General features: G+C 38.0%; 1 protein-coding gene across 1 annotated transcript; it reads right to left on the reverse strand.

The window, feature by feature from the left end:
- Positions 1-1,766: 1,766 nt before the first annotated feature.
- Positions 1,767-25,715, reverse strand: HDAC2 (histone deacetylase 2). The gene is made up of 14 exons (XM_058836065.1): positions 25,509-25,715; positions 18,098-18,210; positions 17,662-17,779; positions 16,676-16,750; positions 16,248-16,386; positions 14,356-14,497; positions 10,038-10,130; positions 9,831-9,939; positions 8,279-8,419; positions 6,272-6,380; positions 4,070-4,200; positions 3,050-3,205; positions 2,297-2,354; positions 1,767-2,089 (listed from the first exon to the last, which is right to left on the reverse strand). Exons 1-14 carry the CDS (start codon positions 25,558-25,560, stop codon positions 2,059-2,061), a joined length of 1,467 nt encoding a protein of 488 aa, XP_058692048.1. The 5' UTR covers positions 25,561-25,715; the 3' UTR covers positions 1,767-2,058.
- Between the last annotated feature and the right edge of the window lie 793 nt (positions 25,716-26,508).

Consider the following 26,508-nt stretch of genomic DNA (forward strand, 5'->3'; position numbering starts at 1 on the left):
CCCTAATGGGAGTCTGATAGGTACTTTCCTGGAAGAAAGAACACAGCACAAGTACATGGGTGTTGAAAAAACCTTTTATATCTCTCTACGTTTAAGAATCTAACCCTTATTAAGTTCACCCAAGCATTCAAATTAAATGTTCAGAAAGATTAAAGCCTAAAAAAAACCCAGAAACCAAAGCATATACTAAAAAGGCATTAAGAAAATAAAACCTTTCTCCTCACATAATATTGAAAAACATCTGAAAGACAACTCACAGCCAACTCACATTGGTCACAGCCAGTACGGCTTCATGGCCGCAAAGTGTTTGCTTATCAAACCTGATTCCTTTTCATAACAAGGTAACCCATCTGGCTGACCAAGGGAATCCAATTGGTGTAATCCTTCTGGATTTCAGTAAATCTTTCAGCACTGTCTCTCACCGTATCCTTCTGGACAAAAGGTCAGACACACAGCTGGATAAACACATCATGCCATGGGTGAGCCACTGGCTCACCACTCAGGCACAAAGGGCTGTAGGGAATGGGTGACATCGGACTGGTGACCTGTCACCAGTGGAGTTCCACAGGGCTCCATCTTCAGCCCTGTGCTCTTCAACATCTCCATGAATGACTTGGATGCAGGACTGGGATACTGAGCAAGGTCACAGATAATACAGAACTGGGAGGAGCTATTGACTCCCTCGAGGGCAGGGAGGCCCAGCAGAGACCTCGACAAATCAGAGGACTGAGCAGTCACCAACCATATGAAGGTCAATGAGGGAAAGTGCTGGATTCTGCATCTGGGATGGGGCAACCCTGGATGCACAGACAGACTGAGGAATGAGAGGCTGGAAAGCAGCGCTGTGGAAAGGGACCTGGGGGTCCTGGTTGTCAGCAAGTGGAACATGAGTCAGCAGTGCTCTGGCAGCCAGGAAGGTGAGCTGTGTCCTGGGGTGCATCAGGCAAAATATTGACATATACCACAACCACAGAGAGAAAATAGGTTAAAAAGGTAGCAAGAAAAATTTGTATTTGAAAAAAAAGAAAGAAGACTGAGCAGCAGTGGAGTTCTGGTAACTTCTGTGTTCACTGCTCCTAAATCTTGATTTCAAAGCTTATATATTTCATTAAATATCAACCTGTAAGACAATTGTAGGTTGAGAAAAAAAGGAAAGGAGAATGGGGGCACTGAGGTCTCTCCAATTCAGGCACCAGAACTAACTCATGAATCAATGGAGGCAGTAAAATCCGTCCTCTGTAAGGGTGAGAAAGTTTTATGTTGCTCATAGTTGTAAAAAAAACAAACCACTGGAATGGGTTTTAAGTTAAATCCAAATATTCACTTGCTCTCTTGCAAGCTTATCATATACTGATTTAATGAACAGCAAATAAGTAACTTTTTTAGGTAGATTCTGATGGTGGGAAAGGTTCTTGGACAGTACAAGGCATGCAACTGCAGTTTTAAATATCCACATTAAAATGTGAGTTCATACAAAGCCATTATTCCAGCATCCCTTCATCTGTTTATTCAGCCTGTTCAAATCTCACTTGTATACACATATATGTGTTTGCACCTCAGGTAGGAACCGCTGGAATGTGTGGAGTCAATGAAAGCAGCACAGTTCAACTTGCCTGTTTGCCAATTGTCCATTTCAACTCACTAAGTCTACCTAATTTATATACTTTTTCCTTTGTAGTTCAATGATAGACAAAAGACAACCAAGTGCAATTTTTTTTTTTTTTTTAATAAAGATAAAATTACAAAAAAGGTAAAATCAGCTCAGGAAAGGCAAATTACTTTAATAGATCAGTTTAGACATTTAACATAATAACTCACATCCATTTTTAAATACTATTACATAAAGCATGGTGAAGAAAGGAATTTCTGCCTCATAATTAGAAAACTCACAATACAACTTGCCAAAAAACAGAACAAAGCCTTTTGAAAATAAATACAGTCCATGCCAAATAGTACAAAATGAAATCAGCAGTCTCTCTCCATACGAAAACTTTTCTCCTTTTAGGTATTCTCAGACTAGTATTATGTTCTGCAACTGATGAGAGGCTATCTTTTTGTTCAAGGGTTGCTGAGCTGTTCTGATTTTGCTCTGTACAAAAGCAAAAAAAGGTGTTAAGTTGCTTTGTTTTTTTATTAACTGATCTAGAAATGCAATTCTGAATTACTAGTCATGATTCTAAAATATTCAGTATTATGAGGAACTGAAAGTGATCTACACAGAACTGAAAAATATTATACAGTACTGACTTAACAAACACCCTCCAAAAAATTGCATTATTAATTAATTAGTGTTTACCCTTTGGCGTCTGTCTTTTCACCACTGCTGTCCTTGGCTTTATCCTCTTCCTTAACATCTGAAAAATGACCAAATTTTAAATATACCAAAAGATGCAAGAAAGCCTTAAAATACTTAAGAAGTAAAGAGCATGACCAAGTTTATATTTTTATATATACTTCTAGCCAGAGGAAACTGACTTTTAAAAGAAGTCACCAGTTACATATTAAAGTACAGTGTTAAATGCATCCATCCAAAGGAGAGGTCTGGGCACAATGCCAAGTGATTCAGAATGTCTCAAGGCAAGGTCCCTCTTGACTGGCCATAATGATGACATGCAGTAATGAGACCTGGAGTTCTCCCCTGAGCTCAAGATGTATCCAGTTCTTAGAAAAATCAAAAGACCTTGGAATTACACTGTCCCCAGAACCCTATCTGGTTTCTATTTCAGAGAAAACTAGTTGGCTTACCCCAGAAAAGCAAACAGGAACAAATGTTTTGCCCAACGTATATTTTTTCATCTCTATTTTCATTATGTCATACAAATCCCTGGCTCTAAGACTTCAAGCTTGAAGAAGAAGAAACAATAACCCTTGCCTCAAAATATTGTACTAGTCTGAATAGCTGTATTTTGAAATTGATTAATTTAAAAGAGATGATTTTAAAATGATCATCACAACAGTTAATTAACTGTTAACGGATAAAATACCTGTCTCCTGCCAGACTGACACTGCCAGTTCTGAAACACAGGATGAAATCACAATGCAGTCCTACCTGCTTTTTTGTCCTCAGTCTCCTTTTTGTCTTCTTCTATTCTGGCTTTCTTTGCTCCTTTCTTATGATCTGCAACATTTCGTCGTCCACCTTCCCCTTCATCTTCAGAATCTGAAAATTCTTCATCACAGGCTATGCGCTTATCAGAGGCTCGAACTAGGGTTCAGATTTATGATATTAATTAATCAAAAAGTCCAACTACAGCAGTCCAAATAAAAAAGAACTATCAAAATAAGAATGAGTAGTAATATACTACAATCATTTAATGCTGATAAACTTAATTACAGTCAAAGCCACTTATGTTTTTAAGATACTCTGGGACTTACACAATAGCTTCCGAAAAATAGCTTTGCAGAAACACCCATGTATCAAATAAAACTTCAAATACTGAAAACTAAATCACAGGAGGAAAAAAAAAATTATTTCAACAGTTCAGAAAATGTACAGTGCACTAATAAGACGTTACAGAATTATTCTAATCACCATCAAATAAGACTAAAGGTAGCAGAAAACTCTTGCCTATAGCTCAAGAACAACTCAAAGTTCATGGACAGGTTGTGGTAATAAAGTCAAGGATAGTGTCGCAAATATGGAAAATCTCTGTCTCACAACAAAGCAAATAAAAGGCATTTTTTTCCCCTTAAACACTGTATCTCACATTACCTCAAAGGGAAACATAGCTTCTGTTCTTTGTTAAACATAAAAAAGTAAAGTACTGTTTCTTTAGTTAAAATTCATTGAGTCTTCTGAAGTATCTATTATAGATTAGAAACAGCCAGGCTGTTCCATAAGATGCAAAAACACAGGGCTCTTCCAGCACTTCATTAGATCCTTTAAGAGGTTCAAAAAGCACATGGATGCCACCTTAAAAACATTGAAAGTAGCAGACCAGAGGAAAAATCTTCTATTCAGGAAACAAAAGTGCCAGTCTTCCAATACTGCACATTACTACAAGTTAGGTTCTGAGAAAATCAATACAAAAGAATTGGACATGTTCTATCATGAAAAGATATTTCTTACTAGAAATGCGTTTGTCTGGATCTTCTCCATCCTCATCTCCACTGTCTTCATGAACAGCATCTTCAGGAATGGCCTGCATCTGTACACCAGGTGCGTGAGGTAACATGCGCAAGTTCTCAAATAAGCGTTGCCTGCAAGTAACAGACAAAAAAATTTTTACTACACAGAAGCAGCATTTCCTTGGATTTCTATAAAATTCAGAATTTCTGCATTGAAAGTTAATCTGGCTTTGCTTTAGAGTCAGTTTCATTTTTCAATTAAAAAATTAGCATGCCAAGTTCAGGAAGTTTTCCATCCTTATGAGATCATTAGTATCCACAGTGTACTTGAAAATCATTTTCTTTGTACTTTATAAATACTTATTTCAATCAACTTTAATTGTTAATTCCCCACAGGGTCAGCACAAGTACTGCCCGCGTGGGTTAAACTGATGTCAGTACTACTCTATTTATAATAAGCTAGAGTATTAAGTTGGATAATACACTATTCTCTAGTTTCTTAGAAAGAGAGTCAGACACTTAAAAGCATGAAGAGTTCCCAACTGTGATCAGCAATGACAAAATTAATTCATCTGGATATGTTTCCTTATTGGCTGCTTCAAGAAGAACAGAGACAAGTTCTGTCCTGTCTAAGCAATCTGATGTGATAGATGATATACTCTAAAGCACCATATCCAGGAAAAGGATACTGGTCTTCTTTTGGGACTCAAAACTATCTTTCCAAATTGCAAGTAGAAAGGAAGGCTTGCAAAGCATCAAATATCAGCATTTGCAACCATTATCTTAGCATCCTTCTGCACAATTTGAAGGGCTACAGGGCAACTGGTGCTTTTTTTCGAATCTTTAGAGTTTAAATCTTTAAATCACATGACCTGGAGCAAAGTAGTTTTGCCATGCATGGGAACTCCCTAAAGCCAGGTGTCTGTGAAAGCACACAATGAAACTGAGGGAGGAATCTCCAAAATGATGGGTCATTGATCTTGTGGGTGCTAGTATAAGCATGTGAGATTGCATGTTTCTATTGACAAGACAGCAATCTCTGCCTGGGGTTGCAGCAGTAAGTTTTGCAGCTTATAAACTCTGTAACACATACAGCAAGCAGCCTGGCAGATCATCAGCTGGAGAACTACATTACTGCTGAGAATTTTTGTACAATTAGATTAACAAAAAGTAAGTGGGCTTTTTCTCCCATCACACATTATAAGCACCTTTCAACTTGACTGTGATTGATATAGTTGTGCTATGAACTCCCATCAGAGTTTATATACCAATCACTTAAAAATTAGTATTTTAACAGCTTTGGAGAACTTTGCGATTTGACAGTTTTAAAGGTTACAGCAGTATTGGTAAACTTATACATGCAATTTCACCCCTTTATTCAGGTATTTTTAGTAACCAAAATAATTTGTACCATTAGCAGCCTGTTAGAACTCAGGGCAGGGGTGGCAATTTACTCTTTTAAACCCAGAACAAGGACAAACCAAGAGTACTTCAGGCTAACCAATTGCCTCCTTCCAGTTCAGCACAGAAATGATTGTAGGTATGCATTACTTCACACCTGAAGTAAAATACTTGTTTCCAATGAAAATGTCAAGATGTGAGGAGGAATAAACTAAGTATCAAAAGTGGCATAGCCTAAAACCACACAACCACCATAGCTGGTCAATGAGCACTGCTCAAACGTTGTGGATTTGTCAAATCACAGCCACTCAATTGCCTGCACACGTATCACTGTCTTTCCAGAGTTTTGGATGCTCGAGCTCACATATGACTTTTCATTTTTGCAGCCAACAGCTACGAAGAATAATAATCTCAGTCCATGTTTAGACATGGAGTTGAGAATTAAAAATCCTAGTCATCATGGCACACCAGCTTCTTTCCTGGCAGGAAAAACTTTCTACAAAATTAGAATGGGAATCCAAGTAAAACAGTTATCTTTTCAGAAGCTGGAAAAAGGAAAAAATCCAAGCTGGGTCATAAAACTTCGTATTTATAGTTCATAAGATTTCATAAGCATGCATTCTGTTGGAGGAAGAGACTTCCAAAACACCCCTGACAGAAACAAAAAACATCAAATCTATTCTAGTACTTATTTTTAGAGAACAGAGAAAGGTATTGAATTTTCAAAACTGCCTCACAATTAAAGCTCTGGAGAAACATGATCCACAAGACCTATTTGATAGATAAGGTAATCACTACTTACTTGATCTTCTCCATATATTCTGGTGTATTCTGATTAGTCATATTTGAAGGACTAATGTGAAGCTTGAAGTCTGGTCCAAAATACTCAAAGTAGTCATTGTATGGCAACTCTATAACCAAACACCATGACAACCTTGTTACCCAAAAAATATTTTAAACATTTCAAATACAACAGTAGATTTGACAGGATTTTGCTTAGAGAACCATCAAACCCTAAGCATTCAAACAAGCAATACTTATCTGGATTCCTCAGTGATTTTCCTCTTAATTATTCAATAAATGAACGTAAATTCACTGACAAAATACAAAGATAAAGATCTACTGAAATTACACACTGAAGAACTCAGTAACAAATTTGAACAATTTGTACTTCTGCAGGAAAGAGAAGATCAACTGTCAGTTTCTTGTAGGAGTTTTCAAAGTTAGTCCAGTTTGAAAGGTTTAAGTGAGCCATTCAAAATATTCCTTCAGGACAAGTTTTAATACTTGTTACTAGGCTGAAGATCACAGCTAGTTCAAGATCCTTGCTCAGTGCTGGACACTAGGTTCAGTCAGCCTGTTTCCCTCCTTACCCCACTTCTTGCATTTTCACAGGAAATGGTCCTCTGACTTGAACACTGAACCACCAAAATGAAGTTGATGAAGATTACATAGCCAGGACAACAGCTATTTTACATTGTTGTATTTTGCAGATTTTATATTGAATATGACTGTATCTTTCTAAAAAGAGAAATATTTAAAAAAAAATCCATAGAACCTTTAAGAAATAAGACACTTAAATCCATTTTTAACTGTGCCCTTTGTTCTTCATTCATGATTATTTCAGGATGAGTGACCTTTGTTAGATGGATAGAAAGCAGACAGGAAGATTAAGTTGCTACTAAGTTGTACTGCAACATTTAGAAATGCACTGTTATTTCTCAGAACAGATTAAAGATGACAGGGACCCAAAAAGTAGAGAGGAATGTTAAAAAAATCCAAAAAATTAAATATATATATATATATATATACATGTGCATATATATATGCATGTGTATATATAACCCATTGAAAGGGGGATGCTAGTAGATAAAAAAAGTCCCAAGATAAGGAACTGCTACTGTGTCTTCAAAAGCTTTGGCTGACAAAGAATTTATTTTGACATAAAAATATCTTGAAAGGCTCATTCCAAATAGTCTTTTCTCACTTACAGCAGCATTCTGCTGAAGTCAGATGGAAACACTGAATCCACAAAGAGACACATGAATAGCAAAAGCTTATCAGCAAAAGCTGCAGTTCAACATTCAAACACTGCCACTGTCTCATTTGCAACAAATCAGTTCAAACAGCAATTTTATATAAATGGCATTCCAAAAGCCTGTCCAGGAGCACATTTGGTCAGAAGTAAAAGGAGTCCAGGATCTTTAGGGATCTTCCTCAGAGAAATTACTTCAGTATTCAACTATTCTAAAGCAGTCTACTATTGTTTTCTGTGGTTTTAAACTTTAAGATAGCTTGTATACCCAAAATTGGTTGAAATGGAAGAGTGGAAGTCAATATACTTTCACAGCTATTTTTGTCAGATAAAATGAAGACACAGTATTTTTGCTATGTGAAGTGGATACTTGCACAATCAATAATTTCTTATGTACACTATGTCTGTGTTGTACAACTTAGAGGTTGATACCAGTACAATCAGAATACAGTATATATTCTTCCATAATGGTGATATCCATATTAGAAATAATTATTTTTTACATGTTGAATTTTCAACATTTTCAACTGAAGTTTCAAAAAGTAATTCAGTCATTTAAACCTTTTGCTGAGGCATAAAAAAAAAGCCCTAAAAACTTAGGTTTATTTAGTGCATAAGATACTGAAAAATTATTGGCTAAAGCCTACCAATAATTTTCTACCTAGTTTATTCTGAACTTAGGCATTACAGCTAGCTATACAAATATCTGCTATTTACTTAAAATCTCCTATGATTATTTTTTAACAAAATATTAATTTGAATATTAATACTTACCATTAGGAATTTCACAATCTAAGGCAACAGCAGTTTCATATGTCCAGCACCGAGCCACATTACGAATTGTGTAGCCTCCTCCTCCTAACATCAGCAATGGCAAGTTAAAAGTCTTTACAACTTCCACACATTTAGCATGACCTGTAAAACAAAAAAGAGAGTTGACAATATATGCAAAATACCTATTAAACAGAAAAGTGTATAGCAAACTATTTAATCAGACCTATGCAGTCACATTCAACAAGTAAGAACTGAATTGATTCAAACAGAACTGTCTCCCCCTAGAGCTAAGCACGATGTCACAAGAAGTCAAGACCTACAGATTAGAAATGTACAAAACACAATGAACATCATCCACCCCAGTCTTCAGAGACTTTGCATGATGGTCTATGGCTGTTGTTCTGAATTGATTTTACAATAAGTGTTTTGCCTTTTCATAACTGACGTCATACACAGTGACAAATTTAGGGACAATTTTTCAGTCAAATGCAATGGGGGAAGAAGGGAAAACAAAATCAGTACTCGGTCCTTTCTACTTCTAAATTTGAACCTGTATTAGAGGTTGCTAATTCTTGCTTACAGAGTGAACTGGTGCCAAGACAGTACACACTCCAGGGAGATACAGCATACTGAAAGGCATCTGTAGGAGGCAGCAGCTCTCTTGGTTTCCAAGATATGTAAGATGGAAAAAAATCTGAGCTGTATGGGCAACTGAAGTAGCTTTGCCACCTGGTGCAAATCAAGAAAAGAACCCTGAAACACTGCAGACCCAACAGATACTATTCTGCGTTTTGTTGCCTATAAAACTCTAATTGTCGCATAAAAAAATAACCCACAAAACCAAGAAAACCCATGATTTAAACAGGCTGGACTGAAGGCTTAGGAAAAGTCTGCTATACATTTAATATAATTTAAAAATATATAATAAAATAACAGTAACAGTTATGCTACTTGATAAATTAACATCCCAATTTAGAGAATCACAATTGCAGGTAGCAACTTAAGTAATACTAAAATAAATTAATTCTATGATAGTTAATTAAAATGATTGTTAACATATGGCTCAGTATAACAAACACCACTATAAATTTAACAATGCAGTGAGTATTCTCATTTCAGTAATACCTATTTTACACTCAACAAGGTGCTTGATGTTTAGCATCTGTAGTCCTACTAAGCTGACTACTAACTAGGCTTATTTGCCCATCAGTGTAGGTGCTGCAGATGCCTGTTGTCCTGTCATTTCAGGACACTGTTTTAAAGCCACAGAAAGCCTATGCATAGAAGAGAGGGAATCACTTGAGTGGCTAGGAAGCACATGGAAAACCAAGCTTAACTTTTTTAGATGGACAGAAAGAAAGAGGCAACTTCTGGGTTTCTTTTGGCCATCCCTGTATAGCAAAGAAAGAGGTGATTGATTAATCATAGTAATGAACAAAATCTTTGTGACTCCAGTCCTCATCATGCAAGTGGTCTTGAAAAACAGTATGAAGGACAGAGGTTTCTAATAAGTAAAATGCTACAGACAACGAAGAGATACTTTTCTGTTTACCTTTAACAGTAAGATTAAAGCATCCCAGTCTGTCCCCAGACAGTGAATCTGCTCCACACTGCAATACCACAGCACTGGGCTGGTACATCTCCATTACTTTAGATATAATCTATAATCAATATAAAACAGTGAGTCATTAATTGACATAATGAAAATACAAGTGTAGTAGTTTTCAGAGAGCTTAAAAACAAAAAATAAAGCACTCACTGGTTTGAATATCTGTCCATATGATTCATCATCTATACCATCCCTCATTGGAAAGTTGACAGCATAGTATTTGCCTTTTCCAGCACCAATGTCCTACAAGCCAAAGTGACAAATGCTTTAATACAAACACAAAAACACATAGAATGGTATAATGAAAAAGAAAAAAATCTACACAAGTTTGCTGAGCTATTCTGTATCATTATAAATATCTGTGAGGGATAAGAGGCAGAGTTTAGCTGACTCCGGTTCTCCCATAAGATCATTTTGGAGTGTAGGAGTTAGACATCAAGATTAAAATAGCAATCAGTACACTCAATTTTTTAATTCAAAGATTTAAGACAAAAGGACAAATCACAGCCAATCAATTTAGTCTGGCAATAATAGCTAAGCAAACAAAAGTATGAAAACCAAGAAGAGCAAGATGATATGCATGTTTTCAGTGTTTCAGAGAAGATTTAGACTTGAAGAGGTTTTTAAAACCACATTATTGCCCTAAACATAGGATGAGGAAGTAGCAAAAGGGAAAGAAGAAAAGTCCAGCAGGGGCCACTTATAGGTGCTCTTGAAGAAACCGAAACTTCTTAAATGAACAACAACAAAAAAAAGAACAAACTTGCAAATTATTCTCAGTTCCATGTAGTAGTCTGTCTTATCAGCCCTCCTTGACAACCTATCTATTAAGAGAAAAGGTTTGCTGCCAAAAAAAAAAAGTGAATACACCCTGAATCCAACCATTCCTATTTTGAAGAACACCTTAAAAGCTAAAGATCTCTGCTTGACACACATTCCCATTTCTTCCATTTATTTCATCACCAACACAGACAGAAAGCAATGCAGAACAGTTAAGTGGAGCAGATAGTGAGAATTAGCCTGTTCAGTCTGGCTGTAAACTATTACCAAACAGCAGCTCTGCAGAAATATCATAGAAAAAACACAAGTCATGTATAGCATAACGCAGCAACACAAATACTAAACTTCTCAATGCTACCTATTCAAAGTTATTGACTTTTTCCTATTCCTGAACAAAGCCTCCTTAGCAGGGAATGCACACTAGGGGTGTGAGGGGAATGGACAGAGATGAGGAGGGGGACAAGTGGCCCAGTGAAGCACAGACACAATGTTAACGGTTTACTTTTTTTGCCCACAACACATTATTAACATTTCATACTATTGCAAAACAAGTGATATTGAAGACTCCTGCTGAACTCGTATTTGAACTTGTACTTCAAATCTGGCCGATTTGAAGTACAAGTTACCCAGAATTTCCCAGAGTGAATCATCTAGACTTTCACATGCTGAATTTCCTGAGGGGATCAGAGAATCATGGAATGGTCAGTACTGGAAAAAGCAATCTCTGGAGATCATCCAGTCCAACACCCTGATAAAGCAGATTGCACAGGATCACATTCAGGTGGGCATTCAGTATATGAAGAGGAGACTTGACAACCTTGCTGGACTACTCAAGTGCTCTTGTCACCCTCAAAGTAGTTTTTCCTCACATACAAATGGAACTTCTTGTGTTTCAGTTTGTGTCCATAGCCCCTTATTCATCAGATCCCATTCCTTCGACACCCACTCTTGAGATATTTGTAAGTATTAACGGGGTCCATTCTCAATGTATTTTCTTCAGAATAAACAGGGACAACTTCTTTAACCTTTCCTCCTCAGAGAGATGCTCTAGTTCCCTCATCATATCCACGGGACTCACTCCAGGAACTCCATGTCTCTCTTATACTGAGGAGCCCAGAACTAGACACAGCACACCAGATTTGGCTTTACCAGGGCTGAGCAGAGGGGCAGGATCACTTCCCTAAACCTGCTGGCAATGCTATTCCTAATGCACCCCAGGATACTATTGGCCTTCTTGGCCACAAAGACACAGATGGCTCATGGTTAACTTGTCCACCAGGAGCCCTATGTCCTTCTCACAAAGCTCCTTTACAGCAGGTCAACACCTAATCTATATTGCTTCATGAGGTCATGTCTCTCCTTGTCTTGCTTTACAGATAAAAAAAAAAAAAAAAAGAAAAAAAAAAAAGATTAAATTGATTATATCCTAAAACACAGTAAAGTCAAATGCTCACACAATTTCCATCTAACCAGAGTAATTGTTTGAGCTGCTCAATGGACCTTTGCTGTAACTGATACTTGCATTAGTTTAAAAACCTAACGAAACAATATAGCATTCTGGTAGCCTCCTATTCTCCAACAGAACACACAGCCCCACAGAACCCGGGCCACTATGGAGAATTATGGTCTCAAATGATCTACTTTTGTGTATAAATGGCAAAATTTGTGCTATCATCTAAGATATGCAGAAGGTCATATAACTTACTGAGGACACTGTAAGTTTAGACTGAACTAGAAAAACCTCATATTCATCCACACTGATGGAGCTGCAATCACATCATTTGACACATGATTTGTTCCTACATCAAATAAATGTAACCCGATCAGCAAACTAGATCTACTAACTAAAGAATTACAGAAACAAGTTGTAATACAGCCCATCAGAAAAACCAAAGAGATTTGGCTGGTAAAGTTGATAAAAATACCCATCAATGGCAGATCAAGTTAGGTAGAAGGAAGCAACACAATAGTGGCATCCAAAAGGAACACTGACTTTTCAGAGAATTAGTTCTGCCTTCAGTTCAATTAGCTTTGCAATCTCTGGAGATAGGACAAGTCCCTAAGGGGATGCAGTAATTGCAATAAAACCTGCTAAAGCCTGCAGGCAGACAATGCTCATTTCAAAATTCTAACTAGCAGCTCAGAAAAAAAGTTGCCATGCCTGAGATACTGTTTTTCACTGACACTGATAAAAAAATAAATCCCAAAACACATAAAATATTCTTCTGTTTATTTCAACTATGCTATCTTTTAATTCTTTGTTCTGGGTGTGGTGAAGAGTCCACAAACTTCTCTGTCAATGGGAAGTGCTGCTTCTAAAAAGCCAAGATAGCTAACCCTTAAAAAAAAAAAAAAAAAAAAAAAAAATTCTAGCCAAATTCAGCAGCAACAGCTTGTCAAGATAAACATACTGGTCTGAGCTCAATGTTTGAAGCACCACTACCACCTTGTGGCCAGTCAAGTTAAACGACACAGTTAAAAGTAATCTGATTTCTTCCTAAATCAATTTAGAACACAGTTTAACAGAATCTAACAACCATAATAATATTCAGCTCCAACAACCACAGCGAACTGAATGCTTTGCATCCCACTACTCAACTTTCATTCACTCCTGTGCCTTCTGGGTATCACCAACAGGCTGGGAAACACATTTTCATATTTGTATCTCATTAATCAGTTTAAATACATTGGGAAAACAGTGATTTCTTTCCCAGCACACCATTTTTGTAGGCCAAGTTGTTAGAAGTGTTTACAATTTTTTAAAAAATTTTTAACTGTATGCACAAACTGATGTGCAAAGTTGTTAGCACCAGAGGAATCCCAGAAGTATCTCTGATAAGAGAGGTTTAATTTATGAATTTGAAGCTAGGACTACATTAATCTTAATACTTGTAATACTCTTTCAGGCTGTGAAGTGGAACAAGTTCCTCTCCTAACAGACAAGAGTCTGGCATGAAGAATGACTAACTTAAAATTAATATGAAGGGCCAGGAAAATGAGTTTTCATTCTCAGCTTTTTCAGAGATTCTACAACAGCTTTGATGATAATTCTTCAAGGGCAAATGATCCCTCCCTCAGGCTAGCTGTAACGCTCAGTACATAATTCCGTATGAGGCATGCTAAAGTTCTTAGGCAGTGAGCATCATGAGAACTCGAAACACACTTCATGGCATAAGAAATATTCCAAAAATGAGTCCAGTGTATCACTAGGCAAATAGAACATAGTAAATTCAAACTGTAACTTAAGCTTTGTGACTGTTAAAGGGTGATCTACAACCAGCTACTTTTCACTGTAACTGCAGAATTGAAATATACGGATAATCATAAATATACCATACTGTCTTCTTAGAGACATCTCCAAAATATGTATGAATTAAACTAATTATATTTGAAAAAAGATTTCAGCTTATTTATCCAGAAGTGAAGTGACACAGGCCATGGCAGCGAAGGTGTTAATTTCATTAGTAATAAAAGTTAATTTTAGAGTAGTAGAATATTTTAGTTCCCTACTATCCTGTATTATTTTTCCTAAGATTCCTCAACTAATCTATCACTCTAAGCTAATATTTTTTCTGAAAACTTACTGTTGTATATGGTTATTGGACATAGTCATTGTAGCCAAGTGTAAAAATGTATCTACAAGGAGGAGGGAATTTATCACCTAATGAAATTTGATGTTCAACCTTACCCTAAGGTCCCCTGTGCCTGGAAAATATTCACCATACTTATGGAATGATACTGTCATGACACGATCTGTGGTATAAAATGCTTCTTCAACACCGTCACCATGATGGATATCGATATCAATATACAACACTCTTTGGTGATATCTAGAAAGAACATATAAGAAATCATCATAATCTGTTATATCATAATATACTGAGAGCAAACAAGAAAAACACTAACAAAAAAACCCCAACCAGACACAAAAATCCAAGATTATGATCACTGTGATGTTTTTGCTTGATGTGACCATATTGTTTTAGAATTCTCAGTACAGTTTGAATAACATTAGTAAGTTTGTCTTCATCAAAATAAGGAATTTATTTAGAATTTAGCCCAAACTGTCTCTGTAGAAGCTATACCTCAGGCTCCTGCTGACATCACTTTCTTGTTCACATCTGCTGAATCCAACCCTTTCATTAACCCCAAGGCCTTACTTTCTGCCTTCTCAGTAATTACCAACACAATCTGTATTCCATAAGCTCACAAAAATAAATACTTATTTTTCTTGACTTTTCTTCTTCACCTCTCCAGCTTGTAAAGGCACATTCTTACATTCAAGTGTATTGTACTTTATATTCGCATAAATTTATTACACTACTGTTTATTATTTTCTTAATTTCTGCAAATTTTAGGACAGTTTGAGATGGCTAAAGAAACCAGTGATTTATTTGAAGCCTTAGAGCACTAGAAACAGTAAGTATCCCTTAAATTTTATGTTTTCCAGTAAAGAGCAAAGTCTGTCATCAGAAGATGCGCTTTCATCATGCATTGCACAGTACTGAGAGTGTGAGCACCCATAATTTCAGGGACAGCTTCCCATGGTTACATAACCCATAATTATTAACATGATTACTTCCTTCACATACACATTAAACTAAGAAATTCAAGACTGGACCACAGATAATCCTATCTTGTAGACAGTAGAGACAGCTCTTGAATATATGCTGCATATTAAAATGAATGTCTTAATGTGTTAATATTAACTATACTTAGTGTCCTTAGAAACATCTTCCATCTCTGGATTTCCAGATTACCACTACTTCCATCATTCCTCACCAGCAAAATCAGCTGTCCCACTCACAAGAGTCAAATATCTAAAATATTTTTTCTAATAAATGGGATTTATGTGTTATTAGTAGGGATACAGTCCTCTGAAGCAGCAAAAGCAACACTCAGAACTTGAAAATTTAGTGAAGCATTACTGTTTGAAGTCAAGGATATGATCACTTTTCATTACTCCTCATTTCTTATTTTGCAGTCACAGGAGCATAGCTGTTATTTCATTATTTATTAAAACCAGACATATTCACATAATAATCCAAGGAAGCTCAGTGCATGATCTTCCCTGAATATTCCTGTTTGATTCAGTAACAAATCAAATGACAGGAAACAAGAAGACATACTGTGAAACCAAATGGGTGTAAGATTGAGTACAATGACTGCCCTAAGGGGTCAGGGCAGTGATGCATCTAGCCCACTATTCCATCCCCACGTGTAGCAAAGGGAGACTTTACAGAAATACTTACAGAAAGCAAGTAAGCTTGTGACTTTCTGAACTGCTACTCTAGTCCTTCCCCACCATCTGCAATGACACCATATGGTGTTTTACAGGGTGTATTGTTGCTTGGATTTATCTCCTGTTAGTTATCTTTTCAGTTTATCTGTATTCTGTTTTGAATATCTTGCTGAAGCCAAACCAGGCAGAGCTTGGAGCTTTCTTAACTGAAATTCTGTAAGTTCAACATGGGCTATGAAAACTTACTCATATAATAACTACAATCCATATCTTCAAACATTTAAATAGCTGAATTTAACACTTTCTATAATTTTAACTTGTGCATATCACAAACTTACTTCAGTAACTCAAGGATGGCAAGCACAATATCATTGACATAACAGAAACCAGATGCCTCCGATTTCTTGGCATGGTGAAGTCCCCCAGCCCAATTGACAGCCATGTCTGTTTGTTGTCTGTTCAATTTTACTGCCCCAGCTGTAAAAAGACACAAAAAATGAAAGCAAATGGAGTTAGAAATTTTGGATTGCCTTTAAATTTGCTACATGAAATCGTATTTTATTTTTAAAATAAGTTCATTTAGAACAGATCTGTTATCAATACTGAGATACTTGATACACCTCATATTTTACAGTCTGTAACTGATATGATTATGTTTTAAATATATAAAAATCCCCTTATATTTATTTCATTTTCAAATGCACAGTCAAAATTTTAAGCTGCTGACATCAACTTAGTAAATAGTTGGCAAACAACGTATACTTACCAACAGAGCCTCCAGTTGACAGCTGACAAAACTCAAACAGGCCATCAAATACAGGACAATCTTCTCCAACATTAACTGTAGAAGAAATGCAGTATTTTTTAAAAATACCATTCCAACAGCATCAATATACACATAGATAACACAGATGCACAGTTCATTCACCATTTTAATTACTTATCCCCCATCTCATTTGTCAGGCTAATTTAAACACTGAAAACAATGCAGAGTCCTAATAGTATAACTCTAAACTAATCTTCTTTTCTTTTTTAATTCTTTTTGGTTTCTATTGGAAGATTTGACTCCTCATTTGAAGAAGTTTGATCAAACTTAGAGATTTTAGATTTTTAGATTTTTGAAGAAATGAGGATTAACACAGATCATGTAAAAAATGTACAATTACTTAGAAAAATAATTTGCTGACAATAAGGCATCATAAAGTGGTTACAATACTGCCTTTAAAATTGATATAATAGCTGTCAAACTCTATTCCTTACAGTAATTTAAGCTTATTCTTATAATTAAAGGAATAAATTAATAATAGAAAGGGTGAACAGTGAATTATGTACAATTATTACTATCTCCCTCCAAGAGGAATGAGCAAGTTCTTTTCTTGACTTACACATTTTCACACATTGATTTTTACTTCTATATTATTCTAAAAGCCATTTTTTTAAGCAACATTCCAAGGCTCTTTCACAAACAGTTCACAATCTGTGCATCAAGCCTTAGTATTAGCAGCAGTATTTCACATCTAGAATACACCATGTGAAAGGAGAGGCAAAAATCCTTACATATGCTTAAAAACATTTTTGTCAAGATGACTGCTTTTCAGGGAAAAAAAAGCAGTAAAAAAAAAAAAGAGTAGCAGGCACAGGCTACTCTTGTTACAGTGTTTCTCTAACCTCTCTACTGGTGAATACTGAGCTTCAAACAATGCTAACCATAAAAGCATGTACACATAGACTTAGCCTGACGTTGGCACTTACATCTCTGCATTTGCTTGCTGTACTCAGACATATTGTCAGGCCTTATTGATCGGAGAAATTTGATGTATTCGTCACTATGGTACTTGGTCATTTCCTCAGCAGTTGCTTTGTGGGGTCGCTGATAACAAGAACAGTTAAAGAAATAAATCAGAGCGCTCTGCAAAATCAGCTAACAGTGTGCTAAAACAGACAACCTGAAAGAAATCACACCAACTTTGAAGGGAAAATAGTGAAAGGAAAATGATAGTAGCGATGTTTTACATAAACCAAGGGCTACTCTGTTGTGATATATAACTGCTTAACTCCTAAGTAGAAGAGTTCTGAATACACTAAGTATTTTCTATTTTCACTTCCACATCTATTTGTGTGATGGTACTTGAAGCCCTTTAAAAATAACTTAAAATGCTTCAGTGGACAGCATATTGCCTATACTTACATAAATTTCCATTTTTCTGTATAAGCCATAGTTTAGCAGCAAGTTGTGAGTCATTCGGATCCTGTGAGGTTTCATTGGATGTCCTTGTCCATAGTAATAGTTTCCAATATCACCTGCAAATAATACACAAAAGAATAGCTATTCATATTACAAAACAAGTTTCATTGCCACTTAATTATTCTGAGAAGATAAGTAAACAGGTATGATTCCAGAAAACAAACAAACCCCACAATGGGAATACTGTCTACTTCAAAAAGAACACGAGGGAAACAAACTGTTGTATGTCAGAAACAGAGTGAAAAAAAAAACCAAAGAAGCCAAATCTAGCACTTTGACTACAAGCAGGCAGTAGTGGGAGAGCAAAGATAAGATATGGTTTCAAATCAAGAGTAAAGTTCTGGCCCAACAGTGGGCCAGAACCAAACAATAAAATGGGAAACAAGAGTGTTCTGAAATGGGAAGTAGAAGAGGAGACACTGATGACATTACCACATAGTATCACAACAGAGGCTGTAATAAAACCTACTATTTTGCATAAGCTGATTTTATGATACCATCCTCAGCCTATCCTTAACTACTAGCCCTGTTACACCCAGAAGTTAGGTCCAGATCCACTGTGGCAACCACACTGCACAAACGTTCCCCAGACACCTGCTGCTGGAGATCCACAGTAGTTTAACAAGAACCTTATAATCCAGATTAGCCTCTGTTACATTGGAGACCAACTAGGCACACAATTAAGATAACAAATTTGACACTCATTACCAAGTAAGGAATAGCTGCTATCATGGGCTAGTAGTTTTCCTCTGAGCTCAGGTATTGTTAGAACAACCCTGCTTTGAGCACTGACATTCTCAACACATGAATCACTTTAAACAGAATTGTCTCTGGAAACATAAACAGGCCTAGACGTTATGTCCAGTCACCAATGGCTTTCAGCTGGAGATTTCTAAAACACCTCTTCACAACAGCACCTCTTTTCTTTTTGACCCAATTTCCCGACAGGATTACTGAACTTTACCTTCTTGAACTTTTTACTTTTCTTTCACATCCTTCAACATGCTCTGCCTTGTCCACTGGGAACAAAAGAAACACTATTTTCACAATGTCATACTATTTTGTAAATTTTATCAGTCAGAGGTAAGATGCAGCACCACTACAAAACAGCTTTAGTTTCACCTCTTCAACTTGAGCTTCATGGAGGAGGAAGGGTAAATGTCAGCTTGCAGTAGCATCACCAACCACCAAGAAAAACAAGTATTACAGTAAGATTAAAAGTTTCAAAGCATTCTAAAATCCTTCAAGCTTTCAGTTTTCAAAGAGACAAGGAGAGTAAGTACACTTAGGAAAACTGATACAATCTAATGTAACATAACAAGATGTTAAGAAAAACTACCCTTCAATACCTAGCTCTTAGCCACCATAACAACAGAAATACCAAATTTTAACATTAAGTTAAGAAATTTGAAGAGTTGGGACCTTCTAACTCGGATACTTAAAGCGGAAGAATAGCACTTTTTGTCAGTTACTTATTGAAAGCCTACAGGTTTGGTCACATGTAGGTCAAGAGCAGAAGTATTAAGAGTATAAATAAACTCCTTCCTTCCAGCAAAAACATTTTCAAGCACTTTTCAAAAGAATACCTTGTATATTTGATGTGTAGGAGAAATTTATCACAGCTCTTTGAAACTAATGCCTAGAAGACGAAAACCAACCATTTACTAGCTCTATTTTATGTTTTGAAGTTACTGTTAAGTCCCAGATTTAAAAAAAAATCTTCAAGCTAGTAGGAGCTTTAAATTTTGAGATTTTTAAGAAAATAATGATCATAAAAAACGTAATATTATTGAGAAAACTTCCTTACAAATGCATTTGTGGCTTAAAAAAATGGGGGTTTTTAAGAGGTCATTTCAATTCTAAGCACTTCAGCTTCTACAGTCATTGTTGACATTTTATTCAGAATGCTGATGGATGGGGAAGCACACAATTAAGAATAATTTTATATCTTATGTATGATGTAAGATCTATTATTTTTCCCATATGAAATAGAGAAAAAATGAAATTAATAAATTTCCTAAATACACTTGCAACACATTCTTCAATATACCATAACGAATCAACCAAGAAAATTTTAACTTATGAATATTTTATATACGATACACTGCAACATACAGTTATATAAATAAATCAAACACTTTTTAGCTTTTATTTTTATTTTTTTTACCACAAAAAAGAATTTTAAAATAATTGGCACATTGGTAGATTTAATGGGAGTTTGTCAACTAGAAGATCTGCAGGTAAGTATCTGGCAGAATACTGATCCTTCTGTATTAGAGGCCACTAGTAGTGACTAACAATAAATATTAATATAATACACTTGAGCAACAGGCAATACAATACCATTTATACTTTTCAGATCTTAGTATCATAACAAAAAAAAAAAGTATGAGGCATTAGCCTCATAAAAAAAATTCTTGAAGCATATGGACAAAAAAGCCCAGCAAGTTTCAAGAGATTAGTGATGCCTATGAAGGCAGGGGCAATGAAGGAAATAAAGAAAGATCCTCTTTCTTCATTAGCACCTTGATTTTCAGTCAACATCATGAGGGGGACCCATCACAGAGACATCACATTGTGATAAAGGTACAGTTGTCAAGTCCCTCCTCCTTTACCTAGTGAAGAAGGTGGTGTACCTCCTGGTACAAACACTTCATGCACTGATCCTGAAATGTATCTATCTCTTTTTCATATGTCACAGCCTTACTAGAGCACTTTGGGAAGAAAAGCAAGATGTACCAAGAGCAAGTATGTGTGAGGATGGGACACCTCACTCACTGACGGTGCTAAAAAACTCTGCACAAACACCTCTGCCAGACTAACTCTGACTAAAACACGTGTATATATGAGGAATGGGTATGGTGAGGCCAAGCTCATAAGATTATTATTGCAGATAGTATGAGTGCTTAGCTTTATGCTTACTAATACAATGGTAAGTTCTTACTAATATATAATATAGCAGTAAAAATCATACAGAAGAGTTATGAGTACAGTATATCACTTACCAGTGTGGGAACACATGGAAAGCACAAAAAAGAAAGAATGTAACTGAATGAGGAAGAGGAGGGAAAAAATGCAAAGTAGTATGTGTAAGAAGTTTGCAAATCTATTAATCTTTCACAGCAAGGCTTCAAAAACTGAAATTAACTGTTTTATACCAGTAAAAATGCCAGCTAAATGGCTCCCATTGAGAAGTAGCAATATATAATCTCTGAAAAGTGGAGTCCTTAATTAAAAAGAGACAAACCAAGTGCCCATTTAACACTATAAGAGTTTACTGCCCCACACTGTTCACTGTGTGATAGAGATGTGATACAGAAGACCTACCTGACAAATGTTACATACACTGTAATGTTCTGGGCTCAAATACCTATATAGATAAATTTTCTTCTCAATTCATGCAAGTTACATGCCAAAATGATGAGAACTATCAAATAAAAATAAACCCATGATTCCTTTGATGAGCATAAGTTTTTGACACCCACTTCTCTATCTAAGTCTTTAGCAAGGCCTACAGAAAATATTCTGACACACAGAAAAATACAAGAGGCTACATGCCCTAAAGGAATTTTAATTCTGTCCAAAACCACACAACTAACAAAAGCTGTATCTCCAAAAATGTATTAGTTTCTCCAGTTACTATGACATATAGAAAAATAACAACATTAAATTTACTCACTACAAAGCAGTCTTAAGCGACTGAGCAGAGACATGAGACAACATCTACACTTGATTTTTAATACTTTGTAACTTGTATGTCACATTACATTATAACTTTTCATAGATAAACTGATAACTGGTATCTGTTTAACAGATAAACTGCTATGCTTATTTTAGGTATAGTTACTATGAAATTATGAGGTATTTCAGAAGTGCACTACTCGAAGAAACCTAATTGCTACAATGGAAACCACATAGAAAAAAACATATTTTAAGAGCAGCAGTTACATTGAATTCACTTCAGCAGTACCAAGGGGTGAACTCATGTAAAGCTGAATGTAAAAGAAAAGATCATCAGTGCCTGAGATGAGTCCAATAAACAGCTACTCAAACAGGCCTAAAATTACTGCACTAGTTTCTGAAGGATTGGGCATTTTGTTCTGATTTTAAAATTAAGCAGATAGCAGAAGAGTAGCAAAGATCTGACTTTTGAGCCCTGAGAAGACGCTGGACACCATCACCACGTTTGGAAGGGACTGCACAAAGTACTGATGAATTTCCAGAAAACACTTCAGATTAAGTTCATTTTATCTGCAGATGTAAGCTTTAACTAGACATACTACTCAAACAATGCCTAACTGTAGTTACACACTGCCCTACTAAAACAGGTTTAGTCTCGCCTTTATGGGTGGAACCAACCACACTGATGCAGATCTCTCAAATTTTTCATGAAGGTAGAGCCTTTTGAACACCCACACTACACTATGCACAAGAACCAACCTAAATGATACTACCAGTGCACTGGCATGGAATAAACACACAAACTCACTGTAACCACACTGGTTGCTGCACGATTCTCTAGAACTGTGCTTGTCTGCGCAGGAGCATAGAGCTGGAAAGACCATCTGGGGCCTGTTCTCACTGCTGTGGGCAACTGTACAACACCTTGGAAGAGCTAAACTACCTCAGCCAGATTGTTGCAAAACCATGACAACAACCTGAAGATACAAGGTAAGAGAATAAAACAAAAGCTATGATAGCCTTCCACATCTAGCATGGTTCTAAGCAGTGTGAGAAGCACAGTTTGCTAAGCTAACCACACATGTATCAAGGCTAGAAGCATTTATAAAAAATATTTTAAGTAAGACCATTAAAGTAATTTAATTCGTATTCTAGTTAGTTTTTCCCACAGTATATTGGTTTAAATTTAAGCAAAATTCCTGACCTGAGCATGATCACAAGCAGTGAAGATTCTGCAAACTGAATGTGATTGACTTTCTGTTACAAGCAAACTCAAGGTAATGAAATCAAGCTTTGTCTACTCAAAGGTTATTGGTTCCAAGTACAGTAATGAAGGCTATTAAAACTATTGATTTAAAAAAAAACAACCAACAAACCAAACCTTAACAGCAATACTTTCTGAGAAAGTGACAGTCTAATTTAAAAAAACAGCCTTAAATGACAATCACACCAAGTTTCACAAAAAACATGGGGAAGTTTATTGCATGAGAAGTTTATTGCATATCAGACGGTAAGTGTATATGCTTCTAGAACTTTTCAAGACTTTTTAGCCTGTAACTTTCAAGAAACAGAGTGAGAGTATGTGTGGAGAGCTAATTATGACCCAAAAAAGAGGTAATTTACTTTAGATGTGACATTCCTTTAAGAAATATACCACTACCTCAGTATTTTTTTGTTTGGGGTTATCTAAGGCTTCAAACACTTCCTCCACTGTGACTCAATGGTTTTGCTGGTGCAACAGTATTCAGAATATTCATAATTGCCAGATGAACCACACAGTAGCATCAGGATATTTATTTTAGGGATTAACTCTAAAATTTCTAATAACCTTATTTCCAAAAGAAACATAAAATAACTGTTGGATTTGGCAATACAAATAAATGAGACGTCAAAAATATTCCAAAACTGCTTCTGTTACATATAAAACATTTATTTTAAGGCACAACAGATACTATTTTCTCTACATTATTAACTACATTTATCCTAGTCTACATGCAAGCTACAACTGCTCTCAGTCGCCATTATCCTGCCACCTCCAAACTTGTTCCTCTTCCAGTTTCTCCCCTCTCTTCACAAGTATAGCTTTTTTTGGCTATAGTTAAAGAAATCTAATACTAGCATCAAGTACCAAAATCCAGTAATCACAAAAAACCAATATATCAACATCTAGTAAACTACAGCTACCTGACTTTATCAAAGGAAAAAACAGCAAAAGAAAAAAAACAAACTGATTAAAAAAAAAAAAAAAAGGTAAATATTTTCAGAGAAAGCTTCTAAACTATCACTGCTGCCTTTCTTTCAACAAGGCAAAAAGTGATTCCTCTTCCCTAGGAAAAGTAAGATCCTAGCCTCACCAAAAGTATCCCTAACAGGGGCCTCCTTTCCCCTTTAGGCTGAACAAAGAACCAGTGCTAGCAACAAAGAGAAGGGGGCGGCAACCATCACTTTGTCTCCTTTAGTGTGGTTAAAAAGAAAAGCCAAGACAGTCCCCACAAGATCTGCCATTTCCAAAGAATGGCAGGCTTGTTACAACAACACACCTTTTGATATCTTGAGTGGGCTCAGCCACTCATCTTCACTTCCAAATTGGTGAAAACACCAAAGCACTACGGCTGAACATCCTCAACCTCTGTTTCCTGGCTACTACCAAGACCAGCCTCAGATGCAACTGTATAAGATTGTTACAGTAGGAGGCAATTTAATCAAATCTCTTAATCTGTCCATCGAGCTCACCTCCCAGTACAAAAAGGGCTAAATAAGCTCAAGAAGAAAACTAAAAGTTCTTGCTGATGTGGCCAGAGGAAACTGCAAACAAGTTGCTGAAAATACCTCACACCAAGTACTTTTTCTCCATGACTGACAACGCAGATCTCAAGCCCCTGTGTCCCCACTACACAAGTGTGCAAACTCAGAGGGCCTACATGCAACTCAAATTTCACTATTATTAAACACCCACGCACACAACTTTCCGCGTTTTGCAGGAAGGGAGGCTCGTGGGAGCCAGATCTCTGCTCTGATCCGTGCTCGGTTTGGGGAATGGGAGAGGAGGGGGCAGAGTCCCCCTGTCCCTCCGTAGCCCAGACCTCGGTACGAAAGCCCGAGGTAGGGAAAGGCCTCAGCTCAACAATCACCAGGTGCCGGAGCTACACATGGCCTGGACTTTCTTTGCAGGGGAGGAGCCAGACACGGCAGCGACTCCAACGCCTCCCCGCTCAGCGGATGGAGGGGAGTGTCTCAACTTTTCTTCATTTTTTTTTTCTTTTTTTTTTTTTTTTTTTTTTTTTTTGGTGGGGGTGGTGGTGGTGGGTTCGGGTGGTGAGTATTTAGGGGGGAAACAATAGACACAGCACCTACCACCGGGCCCGGCAGACCAGGCAGCTCCTCGACCCGCACCTCGCCCGACTCCACCACCCCCGCCCCCCGGCCCCGCCGCCCCAAGCCCGCCGGCCCGCGGGGCTCAGCGGAGCCGACGGCGGGAGGGGGGCGCGGCGGCGCAGGTGGAGGCAGCGGGGACCCCCGCCCGCCATGGGGCCGGGCCGGGCCGGGGGAGGCTCGTCCCGTGGGGCAGGGGCGGCCGTGCCGGCGGGGGCCGGGGACACAGCCCGCCGCGGGCGGCCATTAGAGGGGCGCCCCCCCGCTCTTGCACGCGCGCTCCCGCGCCGGCCCTGCTCACCGTCGTAATAGTAGCAGACTTTCTTCTTGCCGCCGCCCTGACTGTACGCCATAGGGCTGCTGCGCCGGGGCCGTGGGCAGGGAGCGGGAGGCCGAGGAGAGCGCGGAGCCGGCTCGGAGGTTGGGAAGGAGGGGGCGGGAGAGCGGGAACTCGCGACGCCGGGACCGCCAGCAGCGGGAGCGGGCCGGACCCTCGGCAGCGGGAGGGGCAGCTAACGGGACGCGCCCAATTCGCCGCCGACGGAGGGAGAACAGGGAAAGAAGGAAAAGGAGAGGACGCACGCGAGCGGACATGGGCTTCCGTCTGCTTCTCCGTGCTATCTTTCCTCGGTTACACACACAAGTCACGGAAACAGCCAACAGGGATTCTCCATAAGCGAATTCTTGGAGAAAGCTCTTTTCTGTTCCACCCCCATGGCGCTCAGTGGTAGGATCCGCCGCGGGCATCTGGGCTGTATCCCCGCCCCTCAGTGGAGCCGTTTAGCGCATGCGCGGAGTGGATGCCCCGTCTCCCACAGCGGCTGCGGCGGGAGTGGGAATGAGGATCCCCGCGCTCGGGACCGCAGCGGGCCCGGGCCCTGCTCGGCGCCAGGACCGCGGCCAAGCCCCTCAGCACCGGCCGGGGCCGCGCGGTGCCTCCTCCCTAACCGCGCTCGGGCCCGAACCTCTTTCCTCTACGGGGCGGCTGCGGATGCTGGGCCGGCTGGGGCGTCGCGTCTTGTCCCCTCCCCAAGTGAAAGAGTCTACTCTTCCACAACAAAACCGCTTTCTGTATTGTTTTGAGTACTCCTGTCTGTTAGTACTCTGCCCTAGTGGCAAAAGTGTTGCACCTCAGTATCCGTGTCCTAGAGGAAGTTCAAAGTATGCTTCACAGTAACACATAGCAGTTCTCCCCTAAAAATCAAGGCATGCCGCGCATGAAGGATTTAAAATCTGAGTAATTTCTCTTCGAGATCTATCAGCCGTTTTCTCTCCTTGCCTCAGTCTAGGTACAAACTTAA

Source organism: Poecile atricapillus, chromosome 3 (genome assembly GCF_030490865.1).
Source record: "Poecile atricapillus isolate bPoeAtr1 chromosome 3, bPoeAtr1.hap1, whole genome shotgun sequence".
NCBI classification, from domain to species: domain Eukaryota; kingdom Metazoa; phylum Chordata; class Aves; order Passeriformes; family Paridae; genus Poecile; species Poecile atricapillus.